Below are 17,047 nucleotides of genomic sequence, written 5' to 3'. Positions count from 1 at the left end.
ATGTGGAAACACCATGTAAAAATCTCACAGCTAATGTCATAATTAGCCAATCTAATAATTTACTTAAGCTTACAGTTATCCTCCCCCAAATTTGGTCTTTCTGAAAAATGTTCTGCCTTGGTAAATACTGGCATAATTAATATGAACTATCAATTCCCTCTTGGTGTGAACTTCAAGATTTGGAAATTGTAAGTTTTGTATAATTAAAGACACACACAGAGGCGGACTCCTGATATCAGGAGATAGAACTATCCCACCTGAAAAGGGACCATAATCCCATGTTGTTCAAAAGATGTGATTTTTATAATAAAATCTTTATATTAAGGTTCTATTATGTTTATATGTTTCTAAACACATGGATTTACTAAGGATTTAAAAAGCCCTCAGTGAAATCATCATCCCCAAAACACTGTAAAACTGGTGAGACAAAACTCTTCCTCCTGGTTTCTTCATCTCTAAAACAGGTAACGGTAAGGCCTTGTGAATCTTCAAATTCATTAATGTTAGATGACCATGTTTTACTTTTTCTAAACCTCAGACATGATACTGGCTTACATTTGAAGCAAGCCTGCTATTCAGATAGCCTTTTTGGAGGTAGAAAAGAAATCAAACTGCTATTTGCGTCTAAGACCTTCTAATTCAGACAGGAATTTCACCTAAAATTATCTTTGGCTTCCAAACACTTCCCTCTCCGCCCCTTCACTCATTGCAATTAGTGTCTCATTGGCTGCAATCTTTAAACAACCCCAAAACTCATCTCAGCTCTGGAATATAGTAAGGGAAATGGAATAAAATGAATAGAGTAAACTACAGTTGGCCCTTGAACATGGATTTGAACTGTATTTGCAAGGGTCCACTTACATACGGACTTTTTTTTTTTTTTTAAATACAGCACAGCAATGTAAATGTATTTTCTCTTATGACTTTCATAACATTTTTCCTCTAGCTTTATTATAAGAATGCAGTATGTAATGCATATTATATATATATATGTTATCAACAAAATATGTTAATTGGCAGCTAATGTTATCAGTAAGGCTTTTGGTCAAAAACAGGCTATCAGTAGTTAAGGTTTTGGGGAGTCAAATGTTATAAATTTTCAACTGTGTGTGGGGGTCAGCACCCCTAATCCCTGCGTTGTTCAAGGGTCAGCTATATAATCAAAGTCAGGGAAGTAAACTCTTCTCCCTTTCCCCAGCTTATACAGAACTCCAGAGGACTCTGTAAAGAAGCCGGTCCCATGAAAGGATTTTTATTGCTGTAATGGCTATGTGTTAAAGAGCCTCTATCATCTGATGTTTCACATGCAACCCAGAATCTTAAACCTAAGTGTTGACACTAAACTCAATAAGAAATATCTTACTGAATTACTTTTAGGAAAGAGCAATTATGATGGAACTTAAAGTATAATGTTCAGTAATGTAGGCACATGAGCTTAATAAAAGCTTAATAAAATTAAAAATTCAGTTCCACATTTCAAGAATTCAATAGGCACGTGTAGCTTCTGACTCTGTACTAGACAGCATAGACACAGAATATTTCCACCACTGCAGAAAATCCTGTTGGACAGAGCCACTCTGAAAATGACTATTAATTTTCAGAAAGAAAAACTTTTAGGATGCAATGAATATAAAGGCATTGTTTTCCCCTCAGGTGCATTCTAAAACCAAATAAATCTATCTTCTTCTAATGTCTGATTAATAATTATTTTAAAAGCCTATTTTGAAAAAATCATATTCCCATATTTTTAGTAAGAGAGGAAAAAAGGGAACTTTTAATAAATTAACTGGAATGTATTTGTCCTTGAGAAAAATGGTACTGATTTTCACTTCCTTTATTCTGCTTGTATAATACCAGTGTCACAATTATTCCTATTCTATGATCTCAACGCAATACATTCTTCAAGGCAGCAAGAATATATTGAAACTATGTTAAAAGTAATACCTGAATTCATTTCTAGCATTAAACTTCTGGAGAATTTTAAGAATATCATTAACACAGAGAAATTACTTATACTGTTATAGAAATTTTAAGCTGGACTTGCATGGCAAATAAAGATTTAATAATCAGAATAATATGAACCACAAGGAAAACAAAGGTCTAAGAGGGATGTATTTGGATATAAAGATTTGAAGTAGAGTTCAAACTTCTCTGATTCTTTAAAAAAAAAAAAAAGCAGTAACTCTTAAGTCCCAAGCCAATGTCAATCACCAACTGTAGCGTACCTCCCATAGCAACGGCCCAGTCTCTGCAGTCAGCGCACTGCCTGGAACACAGCAGACACTCAGATTGAGTAAGTCATCAGTTTATTCACTAAACAGATTTTACTTACTTTTCAAGGCTTTTACAATCTTAATGACATTTCCCCCCTCCCCAAATTAACAGTTTGTCTCTCAAAATCTGATAAACCTTAAAGAACCAAAATGTATACTATATTTAAAAATATAAATACTTAAAAATTTTAAGATTATAAAAATTTAAAGAATTGCATCATTGGCTAGATGAAAGTGTCAACCTGGAAAAGAAAATAATTTATTTTTAAAAACAGAGATTGGAGAGCACCATTTAAGCACGATTTTATTAAGTTTATGCGTTTCTATGGTATTTTCTTACAAGGCTTCCAACTCATTTCATACAGTAAGTTTGAGTCCACAGCAAAGACAAAAACTTGCCAATCTGCCTTGATAGAAACATTAACCCATTTCTTTGGAAACCTATGGTAACATTTTTAAGTCATTTTTAAAAGAATATGAAACTGTGCTCCTGCAATGCAATGAAATCCAGAGTCCTTCACTTGACAAAAATCTCTTATCCCAAAGATACACCAAGAGGTTTATGTATAAAATGATCAGATAACTATTTTACATGTTTGGTGCCTTTAAAACAATGTATTTGAAGACTGAAGTCATTAACAATAAAAACTGAAAATAAGACCAGTGGCTAGAATAGTAAAGACTGGAAGTATCTACAAAAGTCATTTGATCACAGACACCTCCATATTCCTAGGCAGATCCAATGAACTGTTATGGCTATGAGCAGCACGTAGCTTACTTGATCTCTTAGAGACAAAAATATAGATAGGGAGATGGGAGCTATAAAGTATCAATAGATTCATCATTAGAATCAAAATAAAACAATCTGAACATCACTGCTTCTACTACACCACTATGTAGCATGACCATGTTCAGATTTAACAGGTTTGAGTCCACTTTCAAAGACAAATGTGTTTCCATTTTCACCACCATACACCCGGACTTCACGGAGTTACTGGTCAAGACCCTGGCACCTGATTCGCCTGAGGTGCCGGAGACCCACTACTCATGGCCTGTGGAGGCACGGCAGCTGGTTCCATCTTGCTAATGTGTGTGATGAATCGAAGACGGAGTTTTAAAGCTGGTTTTAAGTTACAGATAATCTTCTCTACCTAAGAAATAAACACATTAAAAAAATATTTCAACCAGGGGCACCTAGGTGGCTCAGTGGGTTAAAGCCTCTGCCTTTGGCTTGGGTCATGATCCCAGGGTCCTGGGATGGAGCCCCGCATCGGGCTCTCTGCTCAGTGGGGAGCCTGCTTCCTCCTCTCTCTCTCTGCCTGCCTCTCTGCCTACTTGTGATCTGTCAAATAAATAAATAAAAATCTTTAAAAAAAAAAATTTCAACCTGAGAACTTTAATTTCCCACCTTTAAAGAAGTGCTTTACTTCTATCTGGAGATAATAAACTAGGTAGTGGAATAGGCTAGATGAGAAGTTTCTTTCAGTGTTTTATATTTTAACAAAAGCAAATACAATTATTTCTCTCTCACATGAGTAAAAAAATGTGTTCTCCCTCACACACATTATATGTGTGCATATAATCTATGTATGTCCACATTTACAAAAACATACTCATTCACCTACTTAGCCAGTCATCCCACTGTCAAAAGCTAATATAGTTTACACTGGAAATTTTATGTATCCAACCAGTTCACCATCCTTTTCTTTTTCTTTCTTTGATATATTTTTTTTAAGATTTAATTATTTGAGAGAGAGAGAGAAAGAACAAGTGGGAGGGGCAGACGGGGAGAGAAAGACTCTGAAGCAGATTCCACACTGAGCACGCAGCCAGTCACAGGGCTCCGTCTCAAGACCCCAAGATCGTAACCTGAGCTGAAACCAAGAGCTGGACACTTAACCGAATGCACCACCCAGGGACCCAGTTCACCATCCTTTAAAATGCCATCATCACAGAAGCATGAATCATGATTATATTTTGAAGTTCTTTGAATAACTTAGGTCTGTAACATTTATCTACAAATCTAATTTTTTGGTTTTGATTTATACTTGGAATTCAAACAAAATAATATTAGATCTACTTTTACTTAAAATACTTTAAAAAGATAAAACAGCAAGCAGTACCATGGCTTTCTTAGCTTTATTCAAATGCTCTTTGACCTTACCAGGAAAGAGCTGCTCAATAATTTTTCCTCTCTGTATTCCCTTGTGTCAAAGTTTCTCAAGCCCAAATACAAAGGATATGCTAAATCAAACATTTTTGTACTGGTTTCCACTAAGAGAACTCTGACAATCCTGCTGAGGAAATAAAGACGCGAACATCCTCCCCACTCCATGTCCCTAGCTCCAAGGAAAGAATCCAGTAGACTGAGGTTCATAAGTTTATACCTCAGTTTACCTTCCTTTCCTGCCAGAGAAAGAAATAACATTAAAGTATGGAGGGGAAGTCACCTCACCTATCTGCCCTACGTCCACCCTTCTAAAAGAGCCAACCTTCTTTCTGTTTCCCACAGATAGGACACAGTCATGATTCAAGTTACGATGCCCTTTCCGCTTACAGACGACTTTACCAGAAAGTGGCTCTTTATATGCTGAGTCAAAATGTGCTTCCCTTTAACTTCACTGGAGTTTATAGGCCTTTTGAAGTGGCACAGAACAAATCTAATGCCAGTTCCAAATGGCAACCCTCCAAATAGTGAGAACATGTATAATTCCCTGGGACTTTGAAAATTCAAGTTAAGTACCTCCAGTTCCTTCAAATACCCTTTATGAATTATTCTTTTGATCCCCCTGGCTTCCATCTTCTAGTTATGCTGTAATTTGTCCAATGTCTCCATAGTGTACCCTAGTCACTATGGGGAAAAGTGGGTTCTTCTTCACTCATTACACAGCACCTCTCTGGTCTTAAAAACGTAGCCATTCTGTACTGTTTCTTCCTAATGAGATTACTGTTAATCAACCACCCAAGTCTTTTTCAGATGACCTGTTGCAAATATCAAGGCGAAAAAGTGTGAGAAATTATAACATATATTCACTAGTACTTGAATTATATATGCAGAATAATGTGTTCATGTAGTCTAAAAAGGTATAATATCAACCCTTTCCCCTAAAAGAAAAAAAAAAAAAACAAAAGTACTCAAAAGTTATCATCATATATTGAAGTCTTCTAAACTAAACATCATTAAAAGATAATTAACTTACTTGTTCTTTTACGCTGTCACCAGTAAACATATACTTCATATGATACAGGAAGTCACAGATGGGATCCATGTAATTTAAGTGGGCACTACACTGGTCTACATTCAGCAACATGTCATAAAATGCCACTCCGATCTATTTAACAAATAATATAAAATTATTTAAGTGGGCAAAAAAGGTTCAATTATTTGGAATGATGTAGCGGGACTCCATAATAAGACTAACACAGGGATAACACGTTTGTTGAAGAACTGTCACTGATGGGCTAGATGATAGGATCTGCATTTTTTTTTTTTAAAGATTTATTTATTTGAGAGAGAGAGAGAGGAAAAAAAAGTATGTGAGAGTGTGCATGTGAGTAGGAGGAGGACCAGAGGGAAAGAATCTCAAGCAGACTTCCCACTGAGCAGGAAGCCTAACATGGGGCTTGATCCCACTACCCGAGAACATAATCTGAGCTGAAATGAAGAGCTGGATGCTTAACTGACTGAGTCTCCCTGGCACCCTGATATGGTCTGCATTTACAAAAGAATACAGAGTGCTACAAAATGTCCCCTAATAGGGCTTAAATGCAATTTCTCTTCATAACTCAGTAATGTCATTTAAAATATAAGAGAGAGACGATTTCCATTCCAGAAACCATTTCTCAATATCTGAGATAACCGCAGTCTCAGGGATACTCTACGTTGTATCTTCTTGGTTCCATGTGTTGGCTCAGACTTCAAGGTTCTATTCTTGTCTCATTTTCTTTTCTCTGTCCTCTTGTTAGGTGACTGATTTATCCATTCCCATGATTTTAATTAATTCCTCTGTACTACAGTGCAGGCTCTCAAATGCACTTCTCCAACCTTAACTTTCTTTTCAGCCTTAAGAATGAGTATTTCCCTTGCATTTCCAATTTAATACATCCCACATCAAACTCAGTAGAGACACAGGCACACTAAATCCCTTAAATTGTTCTTAGATCCTACTAAACTAATTTCTCTACTAATGGTTATGATGATATACAGTTTGGAAAACCCCGGGAAAGAAACATCAATAGATCTTTTAGAACTTAATCTTATCACAGACAACACAGGTTATATTTTACCTCTATCATACAACGTGTTCTCTCTTGCTGAAATCTTTGTAAAAATGGTCCCACAAGATGGTACACGTAAAGCAACTGGAATTCAGTCTTCACTATAGGAAGAAGGACTTCAGTGAGAAACCTAAAATTTGAAGATTAGAAATAGAAATTTCTTGTCACCTCAAATCAGCTGAATTGTTTGAACTTTGTTGATACAGCCTACACAGGCATTTCCTAAAATTTGTAATTTTTCTAATTAATCTTACATTCACACTGGCTATGGTTTTCCTTTGATTATCAAAATAAATAACTTCAGATTGAGGAGTCATTCTCAACAGTAAAAGTACTGAATGTGAACTACAGGTATCCCCTGCCTGCTTTCTGAAAATTTGTGTTATGCCACTTTGCTTTTACAAAAGGCCTACATTATTATAGCAATGGCTTTTCTCGTAAGAGCAAAAATTCTCTTTGGTTTTCTTTAGGTTATCAAAAAGGTACTAATGTAGGTTTTCTGTACAAGTAAACTGGTATGACATGAACTTTCAGAAAGGGCGGGATGTGCTTCACTTTATGTCATTTTGGCTTATGGAAGGTTTCACAGGAATACTTTACTTTTGAATAGCAGGAAAAACCTGTATTTGAAATAAAAAAGAGAATAACCAATCTAATATAAATGCCATTCTCAAGAAATTTGACTCTAATTACTACCAATTTTATAGTCAAGAAAAGTAATCAGAAAATAGCTATTATGAATTATTCAGTTCAAAATGCAGCTTTTGGGATATATTCTGGAAAAAGCATGCATTTGACTAAACCTCCTGAAACTGTAATGGAAAACTAGATGCCAGACTATTTTTGCTCATACAAATTAATTTTTTTAAATCTTTTTTTTTTTTTTAAGATTTTATTTATTTGACAGAGAGAGAGATCACAAGCAGGCAGAACAGCAGGCAGAGAGAGAAGGGGAAGGAGGCTCCCCACTGAGCAGGGAGCCTGATGGAGGGGCTTGATCCCAGGACCACTACACCATGACCTGAGCTGAAGGCAGAGGCTTAACCCACTGAGCCACCCAGGCGCCCCTATACAAATTAATTTTTTCAAACAATTTTGAAATATGAGAGCTTTCTCATTATCTAGAAACTCTACTTAATTAAAACTCACTTTGAAAGTTACTCTACTGAGATATATACCTCCTGTGTAAATGAGATTAATAAACACAAAATGAAAAAGGTCCAGTTTACTTACGAGATCACAATACCTACTTGGGAATGAGAGAGAGCTGTCCAATGCTAGAATGGTGCCACACAGCGTGTGCGAGAGCTAACGTATAGCTGCAGCTCATCTCCGAGTAGGACTGATGACAAGCAGTGAAGTCAAAGAGGCGGAATGGATAGCCAACCCACTCTGACTCGGATGTCAGGCTGGGACTGCTGATAACACTCACAATTCGATCATGCAGGACAATCCAATATGGTTCCTTTAAAATCAGAGGAAAGCCTGATGAAAAATATCCGTCATCAGATATTCCACCCCATTTCCAATATCCTACTCCAAAGCCTAAACTCATGGCACTTTGTTGTTCTTTAAAGTTTTTTACTTCTCTAGCATGTTGTCTTGTGTAACGGAGATTTGAAAGCAAAAGTGGGTGTCTTCATCGAAGTCAAATTAAGTCAACAAGAACCTGGGGATAGTGTCTGTGAGTTAAGAGGGCTGTATACATGTGTCTGCCTAGTTCATTTAGTATCTGTATCTGTATCGTTTAGTTCATTTACTACACAGTAAATTGCTTTTACCAATACCTATTATATAGACAACACTACTACACATAAATAACTCAGAAATAAATATATATATTTTGGAGGCATATAAGGAAAAAAATGACCGATTTGGAGAGGTGAATAATCAAGTCTGTAGAGCATAGGATTAAGACAGTGTTACTGACACTAAAAGATAATTGCAACAGTCAACTGTGTAGTGCCGAGTAGACACAGGTGAGGTCACAGAAGGGGGACTTCACATGAGGGAAGGTCAGGGAATGGCTCACTGAAGAAGCAGGACCTAAGCTGGCAAAGAATGAATAAGCTTTAGAAAAACTGACAGAAGGAAAGGGGTTCTGCATGTCTTATTATGCAACACATCAGAAGTACTTAAAACATATCTCAACAAGAGCTATTTGCATGAGCAAAGCCTCTAGATACATAACATGTTAAGTGGTCAAAAGTAGATCAGACTTTAATGTCAAAGCAAAGTTGGATAGATAAGGTGGGACCAAAGGATGCAGGGACTCATAGGTCAGGTAGGTTTTTAGATCTCAGGGAGAAGGCAAACAAAATACTCACCGTAGGTTTCTGAAGCAGTAATACCATAAAAACTTAAAAAATATGGAAACACTTAATTGTGTGATGTCCTTGTACAGGCCATCTTACATGCATCTTATTCTTGTGACCAACAGGGACAACTGCATTCCATTACTACATATAAATCACAGTTGTTAACTCACTGGTAATGCAGTGATGATCAGTCCAATTGCATTCATCCATGCTGTAATATTCTCTCTTGGCACTAATGGCTGACTAAAAGTGAAGAAAAAAAATTAAAAATGTGAAATTACAAAAATATTTTTATATGGTTGATAATGGATCTTACTTTGAGAATACATATAATTCAGGGCTAACAACTGACCTACTTCAATAAAACTACAATGGAATTTTTTTTGGGTGCCTGGGTGGCTAGTCATTGGGTGTCTGCCTTTGGCTTGACTCATGATCCCAGGGTCCTGGGACTGAGCCCTGAATTGGGCTCCCTGCTCAGTGGGAAGCCTGCTTCTCCCTCTCTTACTCTCCCTGCTCATGTTCCCTTTCTTGCTGACTCTCTGTCAAATAAATAAATAAAATCTTAAAAAAAAACAAACAAACTATATTGGATTTTTATTGAGTAAAAATTTAACATACCCAAAAGCTAAGTAAGGCTTTTCTTAGTTGTCTCCTTTAGACTATTTCTACTTATTTATACTTATTTATACTTCTCCAATCATTACCCTCTACTTTTTGTTGATCTTCAAGAAAGGAATCTTGAAGGCTATCTTCAGTGAGATGTTAACATTCCTAACTTTATTAAATGTCAAATAGCTACTGAAGAGTAGAGGTAGGAACAAACCCAGGTCTTCTGACCCTGTCCAGGGCTCACTCCATTACATCTATATCACAAAGATAAAATCTGGGACCAAAAGACAGTTACTATTCCATATGCATCAGCCTTGGGACAACAGGTTTGTCTAACAGTTCCAAATAAAATATCATTCTTTTTTTTTTTTTTTTTAACAAATAAACAATGAATGTTATTGCACGAAACAGGATACATACCTTTTCAGGACGACATTTAGAAGAGCATTTCCAACATCTTCACCTGAAACGGCCAAGGCCATGAGCTCCACACAAGTAACATGCAGTGCATGCGCAGCTGGGTTGGGAAACTCATTGAATCTCCAGTCACAGTTTGGGAATGGACCAGGAGATTTGCCAGCCATCGGTGCAGATGGTTAAAGCTATAACTGTTTGTTTATTTTGAGATTAACGGCTCACATCTGTAGTGCTTTATAGTTTTAAAAGTGTTTCCCATGTAAACATCTCATTTTATTACCAATTTATCTGATTATAAGTCCCCAAGAAGTGACTGAACAGAAATTAAGAGGCAAATAATAGGAACCAAACACACATTAGTTTGACATAATTGAAATGTATTGACAGCAACCATGTGATTAACCACAGCTATAAATGGTTGCTCTTATATACCTGTGGTTTTGTAACTGTGACAAGATAGCTAGAGAGGCAACAAGAGTAGCCCCAGGCTGCATCCACCCATTTCTTTTAATAGTTATAAGACAGTTGATAAGAAGATTACTTTATAATGAGGAATTCTTTTACTTCAGGAAACAAATGCCTTCATGTAGCAAAACAAATCACAAAACAGTAGCATGATGTACAAACATGATAAGCATACTGTGCTAATAACTTAAAACATGAAATCAAAATAAAGAAATAAAAATACATATATAGCAGCCTTTCCATTAAAAAAGAGAGAATATAAGTTTTATTATCTATTAATATTTTTAAAAAGCATTCAAGGATTTATTTAAAGCAACAAAATTCTATGTTCTCCAGTAGCAAACAGATACATTTACTATAATACAGAGTATTTTTTTTTTTAGGAATATAATTTTTTTTCTTTGAAACAGCCTCATAAGGTCTATTTTTTAGATATTAAATTTAATGAAATGAATGCGTGCCTATCAGGCAGCTAACTTGATGCTAATTTAAGGTTTCAAAATCTTTACAAAAGTAAAAATAAAAATAATTGCAAAAAAAGAACTGAAGTTTTGGAATATATAAAAATATTACCTTGAAAGGATAATATGTATTCTCACAAATCCACATTTAGTTATTTCTGAAGGGTCTGGAAAAATCACAATGAAAAGGATATTATCTACTAGTCTGCCAATCAATCTGCAATAGTAGGAGTCATCTGGGACCCAAGGATTTTCTTCCCGTGCATTCATGCCACACTTCAGGTATGTGTCACTTAGACACCAGCCTTGTGGTCGATTATCCTTGAGTGAGCCAATGATGGCATGGACAAGCTTTCGCTTGAGATGTGGGCGTTCTCTCAGATGCATTTCATAATAGTGCAGAGTATTATATAAATAAGTCACGGGGCGATCTGCCAAGAAGAAAACACATCATCACAATGTTAATCTGGTCACCCACAATGAAAAACTAAACCCCTGTTTTCAAGATTACCAAAAAATAGCTCAGAAACTCATGAAACTATTTCACATGCTGGGCAATGGCATACAATGAGTATTTTTATTTTAGGACAAGGCAGAAGGCTTCTAATAATATATACATGGCATATAAAGGAATATCCACTGCAATGCTGCTTATACTAGCAGAAAGATTCGAATAGTCCAAAAGGTCAAAACAAGGTAAATCATGGCATGTGTGGCACGAATGAGTTTTTTAGGTACTGATATAAAATAATCAATCCTAACACATTATAAAGGCATTAAACACAATGTGCAGAACAACGTGTATATCCTATATTATTTGTGGGGGAAAAAAAACTAACCCCAGGATATCTAAGGAAGGATACACAAGAAACTGATAACAGTGGTCTCCTACAGAAAAAGAAACTGGGCAGCTAGAGGTCATGATGGAGTTAACTACTTTTCACTGCATACCCCTCTCTACCATGTGGATGTTACCTAATTCTCCCGCCTCTCCAAAAAAATTTTTTAAAGGAATGCTTGCTTGAAATTCATACCTATTCTGTAGTGCTAAAATGCAATTCAGACTTCTGGTTAGGAGGACGATATCTAGACAAAGGACTGAGAAGAATTGCCCCCCCCAGAGAAAATTACTTTGTCCCCACAGTGGCTGCTCCAGGCCTTTCATGCTCCTGTGGCTGACTCCACCGTTCTCCAGTCACCTGGTTTAAAGCTTCACAGTTGTCTTTGACATCTTCCTTTCTATAGTTTCTCCATGAGCAGCTAATCAAGCCCTGTTCCTTCTTCCTTGACTATCTGTCCCTTCCTTCTCATTTCCAATATCATCATAGCTATTCAGGTACTAATCATATAACTGAATTTTTTGACGGAAGTCTTTGAAATTGCTTCTTCCTTCCGAAACATGCTGCCAACTACAGTTAGATTTATCTTTCTCAAGTAATGCTTTCTATGCCTTGACCTTACTCAGTAACTTCTAGTTGACTATTATCTGCAGGTTATAAGATCAAAACTTCTCAGCCTGGCACTGAAAGTGATTTATAGGTGGGTACAAAGTTTAAATTCTCAATTTAGCCAATGAGGAGACTGTCTTCAAAATGCTGTGATTTTTTCCAAAGGATTCCTTCTGTCTAGAGTGTTCTCTTTTTCTGCCTGTTTATATAAATCACATATATCAACAGCTCGAATCCTATCATCTAGGAAGCCTGCTGAGTTAGTTCATAGTTACATCAGTCTCTTCTGAGCTCATATCATACCATTCTCCTTCTCCATTTATTTGGCAACTTATCACACTCTATGTAAAAGGGGTCATCTCTTGCATATCACTTTTATTTCTGCTATTTAATACATTTGCCATGACCTACCTATTCATATTTTTATGTCAACTATTTTATACTTCACAGTATCTCTATATAGCACTATTGTCAAAACACTTTTATTGAAAAACAATTAAAATATAATGTTTAAACCATGATTACCCATATGGTCATGTCCAGACTACTTTTGTTTATTGAGTTATTAGATGGAATTATAATTTGAAAAAGCTTACCGTGAAATTTATATAAGCCACCAAGGTGATCTAGTAGAGTTTCCAGTGATTTGGAAACTGGAAGCAACTCTAAAAATCTGTGGATGACTATATCAAATACTGGGAGAAATCGAAGACACACATTTCCAAAATAGATGGGTAGATAAGGAGACTGGATCTGCACAGGAGGATCAACCTGCTCCGCCAGGCCCTCAAAATATAGTTTCTCAGGGTATTTCTATGGAAGTGAATAAATGGCAAAAGTTCAGGGCATCTTTTTCTATTCTCTTTAAAAAATAAAGCTAAATAAACTCGTCATTTTTAAAAGAATATGAAACCATTTTTGTTTTTACAATGCAATGAAATAAATCTAGAGTGCTTTACTTGAAAAAATATTATCCCAAAGACATAGCAAAAGAGATTTATGTAAAAAGAATTTGTAATAACCCTTTCATTTTGTAACTATTCACATCTACTAAAACTGCACTTTCAGTAAATTCCTAACATAGAGCTACTCTAGAACCCTGAGGCAGTTTAGCGAGCTAATTTCCTTCTATATAGATTAGAGGGAAAACAGAGACCCAAAGAGAAAAGAGCCAAACCAATTAGCCAAAATCCTAAGAACAGCATAAACAAGATTCACTGAAGCACTGAACTGAATTAGTACCTTGTGATAACTCATGTGCTTGGTGTGCCAGTCATTCTGTAGCCAGTGTTCTGGAGAATTTTCTTTCACAAAGTCACTTACTCGATTTCTAAAATCATTTGGTTTGAGTAACAGCAACTGAATTATGAAATAACAAACCTGGGCTTCATTTCCTTCATGACTACGCATGGCCTTTGAAGAACAACAGAAAAATGGTATTAAAATGTCTGACCTGTGCAAAAGCATGGGTCTGCTACTAGACAGTCTGTATGTAAATATAGTAATATTTCACTATTATTAGAATTTTATTGTATGTCTAGTCTACCCCTAGCCAACTGTTCAGAATTCCCTAAACATATTTGACTTTCTTGCCCATTTTTGGTTCTCACCATTCCTTTTGCCCAAAATGTCCCTCTTTTTCGTTGAAATTCAATCCATCCTCCAAGCTCTCTCACCTAGATAGATGGTCTCTTATTGTTGCCAGGCAATATTTTCCTTACACCTCTATCTTAGCCTTCTACTTTACTGATTTATAGATTTAGCTCATTTCTACTACTATATCATAACCATACTTATATTTGTGTTTCACAGCTAAGAGGTTAATCAACTAAGTCACTCCAAACATCACCATTATAGTTTTTAAAAAGTAGCATTTTCCAGGTTGGTTCTGTGTCTTCTCTTAAAATTTTGCCTGAAATAGACATCAAATGAAGAGGAAAAATAATATGGGGAATATTGGGTGGCTATGAGAAATATTCAGTTCTGAATATGGCTGCCAAAGTGTAGAGAAATGATTATTAGCACTCTGCAAAAAAATACAATGACTTTTTTTTTTTTTTTTTTTAACCACTTTCTGCCTCTAGTGGCAGCCTTTGGAAGTCAATTCAGGGGCTAATTGCTTGTACTTTTACAGTATCACAAGGCCAGGACCATGACTGTCTTATTTATTTCTGTATTTTCTATGCATAGAACACAGCAGAAATTTAATACACACTTGCTGAATGAATGAATAAAGACACTGGGAAATCTCTAGTTCCTTAGGAAAGTGATAGCAATGCTTGATAATAGTATAATTTCATTAAATCCTTAGAAGCAATATGGCTAGATTAGCGCAAGATCTGTCAGTAGCACACCTTGATCCAAAAGAGAATGAAGCAGCTTAGAAACTTATTCTTAAATAAGCGTATTCTTACCAGGCAGAGAATTAATCTGTCCAGTGTAACAATGTTATACTTCCATACCATGTCATTAAGAATTTCAATGCATTTGTTGAGTTGCTGACCCCCAGCTGATGTAGAGAACTCATATACTAAGAAATCTGCAAATGTTCTCACATGGGCTACCAGGGCCCTGGCTCCAATTCTTTCTAATACTCTAGAAAACAAAGAGTAAAAAATAAGTTATATTGCTATATGGTATAACGGTTTGTCATGGATGGAATAGAGATGGAATGCAGATCTAGGTTTCTGGCTTACCTATAGCCAATTTGATTAATATGATCTGTTTCCAAGAGCATTTTCCAGAGAAGACAAAGGAAAAGAGGAGGAGAGCCTTGCATAGAGAAGTGGGTAATGATGTCATTTTCATTGGTCATTGACTTCCACTTCCTATATTCCTCCTCCACATTCTTTTTCAGATTAAAACGGCTTTCCTGAGGTACATTATTTTGCTTGAAGAATGCCTAAAAGATCAGAAGTTTACGTCAAGGGTTATATTAAAAAGAAGAGCACTCGCTATAGAGTCAAGAAACCAGTTCTAGGCTTGATTCTGATACTAATAAACTTTGTGTGACCTCAAGCAACTTAGTAATCAAGACCTGAATTTCTATAATGGGAAAATACACAGGCTTGAGGAGATTATTTCAAAAATTCCTTTCCTAGATTTCCTAAGCAGAAATTCTAAGCAGCCTGAATTCAGAGCCTCCTCAATCACCTGTTGATCTTCTGTTCATCTTTGAAAAAAAAAGAAAGAAAGAAAGAAAGAAAGAAATGTATGTACATTTTTGTTACATATTTTGTTATCTCTATAAGGAAAATCCATTATACTACCTCAGACCATCAGTATCAATATCACCTGGGTCCTGTAAGAAATGTAGACTTGGGCCCCATTCTAGACCTAACTGAATTCTAAGTTCAGCAGTCTATCTGAACAAGCCCTCTAGGTAATTCTGGTAAGTTTGAGAACTACTGCTCTAGCCCTATTGGCAGTTTTAAAAAGTAGATGCCCACTACGCTTAAACTTTTCTCTGAAAAGTAGAGGACAAATGAGGTTTTCCTTTCTCCATATCATAAAAGCCAAGTTAATAGTTTTTCTGTGTGATTAAAAAAAAATTCAGTCAAGTGTAACAATGTGTATTCTGTGAGGCTCTGTTAAGCTGTATTTCTCCCTATTTCAGTTCTAAGAGAGAGAGACATTTTTTCAGGTAATGTGTTAATTCTCACAAGATTCTAAAACTGTTAAATAATAAGATAAAATGAAAATTTTATTTTTAGGAATATATCTAGTTCTGGAGTAGGAGAGGGAACAACTCAAGAGACTCTGGAATAGCAAAGATTTATAAAAAAGGAAATATAAGCTAATTTCCTTTGGAAATCACTTAAACAAGCTCTCTAGAATAACACTAAGTGGGAAGAAATGAGTTAATGGGGAAGAATGATTTCATATATATTAAATGGAAAAATGACTTTGTATACATTCAATATGTAATTAAGACCAAATTACCTGTAGTGGGCCTGGAAAACAGCTAAGAGTGTGTGATGCCCAATTATGAGGAGTAAAACTCATGATGGTCTGAAGTATGTCTTTACACCAAGTTCCCTGAATTGAATCAGAGCCTGTAAAAAAATCTAAACATAAACAAGCAAATGTAATCCAGATATAAATGACCCACAATTTATAAGTGATATCATAAGGAAAGTAACAATTATGTACACCCATTGAATTGCATAGCAATACACTCACTGCTTAACCAGTTATATTCAATTTAAGCTTACGTTCTCTTAGTTTATAAATAATTTGAATAATTAATTAGTAAATATGAGCATAATTTATGAAAAGAAGACAAAAGATATTGCAATCTTTTTTTTTTTTTTTTTTTAAGTAGGCTCCATGTCCAGTGTGGAGCCCAACATGGGACTTGAACTCATGACCCTAAGATCAAGACCTGTGTTAAGACCAAGAGTTGGACACTTAACTGACTGAGCCACCCAGGTGCCCCTGCAATTTTTTTTTTTAAGGTTACAGAGCACCAGTGGTCTAACAGTGATACAGGCCCTCCATGACTGCTCATGTAGTTCACTCTGACAATGAGGTATCACCACTTTCTTGAGCCAAGGAAACAGAATTAAGAAAGTATCTTTTCTAGTGGTTGAAATAGCTACAGACTTTAACTCTCTAAATCAAGGTTAATTTATGTAAAATAAGATAGTTCACACAAATGTATTTGAGGTTACTAAATTCAATAACTACTTCTTTAAAACAGCAGTTTTCAAAGTATGGTCTGCAGATTCTGTGGGTCCCCAATATATCCTTTCAAGGATTTGATGAGGTCAAAA

General features: G+C 35.8%; 1 protein-coding gene across 2 annotated transcripts in view; it reads right to left on the bottom strand.

Moving 5' to 3' along the window:
* Positions 1-2,289: 2,289 nt before the first annotated feature.
* MED23 (mediator complex subunit 23) overlaps positions 2,290-17,047 on the bottom strand; it is a 43,946-nt gene continuing 29,188 nt past the window's right edge. For both annotated transcript variants that reach the window (XM_044248797.1, XM_044248805.1), the window contains 12 exons: positions 16,215-16,339; positions 14,969-15,174; positions 14,687-14,867; positions 13,515-13,685; positions 12,869-13,085; positions 11,019-11,255; positions 9,902-10,067; positions 9,040-9,112; positions 7,802-8,016; positions 6,561-6,681; positions 5,474-5,605; positions 2,290-3,424 (listed from right to left, as the gene is read on the bottom strand). In XM_044248797.1, coding sequence (XP_044104732.1) covers positions 3,272-3,424; positions 5,474-5,605; positions 6,561-6,681; positions 7,802-8,016; positions 9,040-9,112; positions 9,902-10,067; positions 11,019-11,255; positions 12,869-13,085; positions 13,515-13,685; positions 14,687-14,867; positions 14,969-15,174; positions 16,215-16,339 — 1,997 coding nt within the window. In that variant the 3' untranslated portion in view covers positions 2,290-3,271. The remainder of the gene's footprint in view (positions 3,425-5,473; positions 5,606-6,560; positions 6,682-7,801; positions 8,017-9,039; positions 9,113-9,901; positions 10,068-11,018; positions 11,256-12,868; positions 13,086-13,514; positions 13,686-14,686; positions 14,868-14,968; positions 15,175-16,214; positions 16,340-17,047) is intronic.

This window comes from Neovison vison, chromosome 1 (genome assembly GCF_020171115.1).
Source record: "Neovison vison isolate M4711 chromosome 1, ASM_NN_V1, whole genome shotgun sequence".
Taxonomy (NCBI): domain Eukaryota; kingdom Metazoa; phylum Chordata; class Mammalia; order Carnivora; family Mustelidae; genus Neogale; species Neogale vison.
This window is presented reverse-complemented; position numbering and strand designations above follow the sequence as displayed.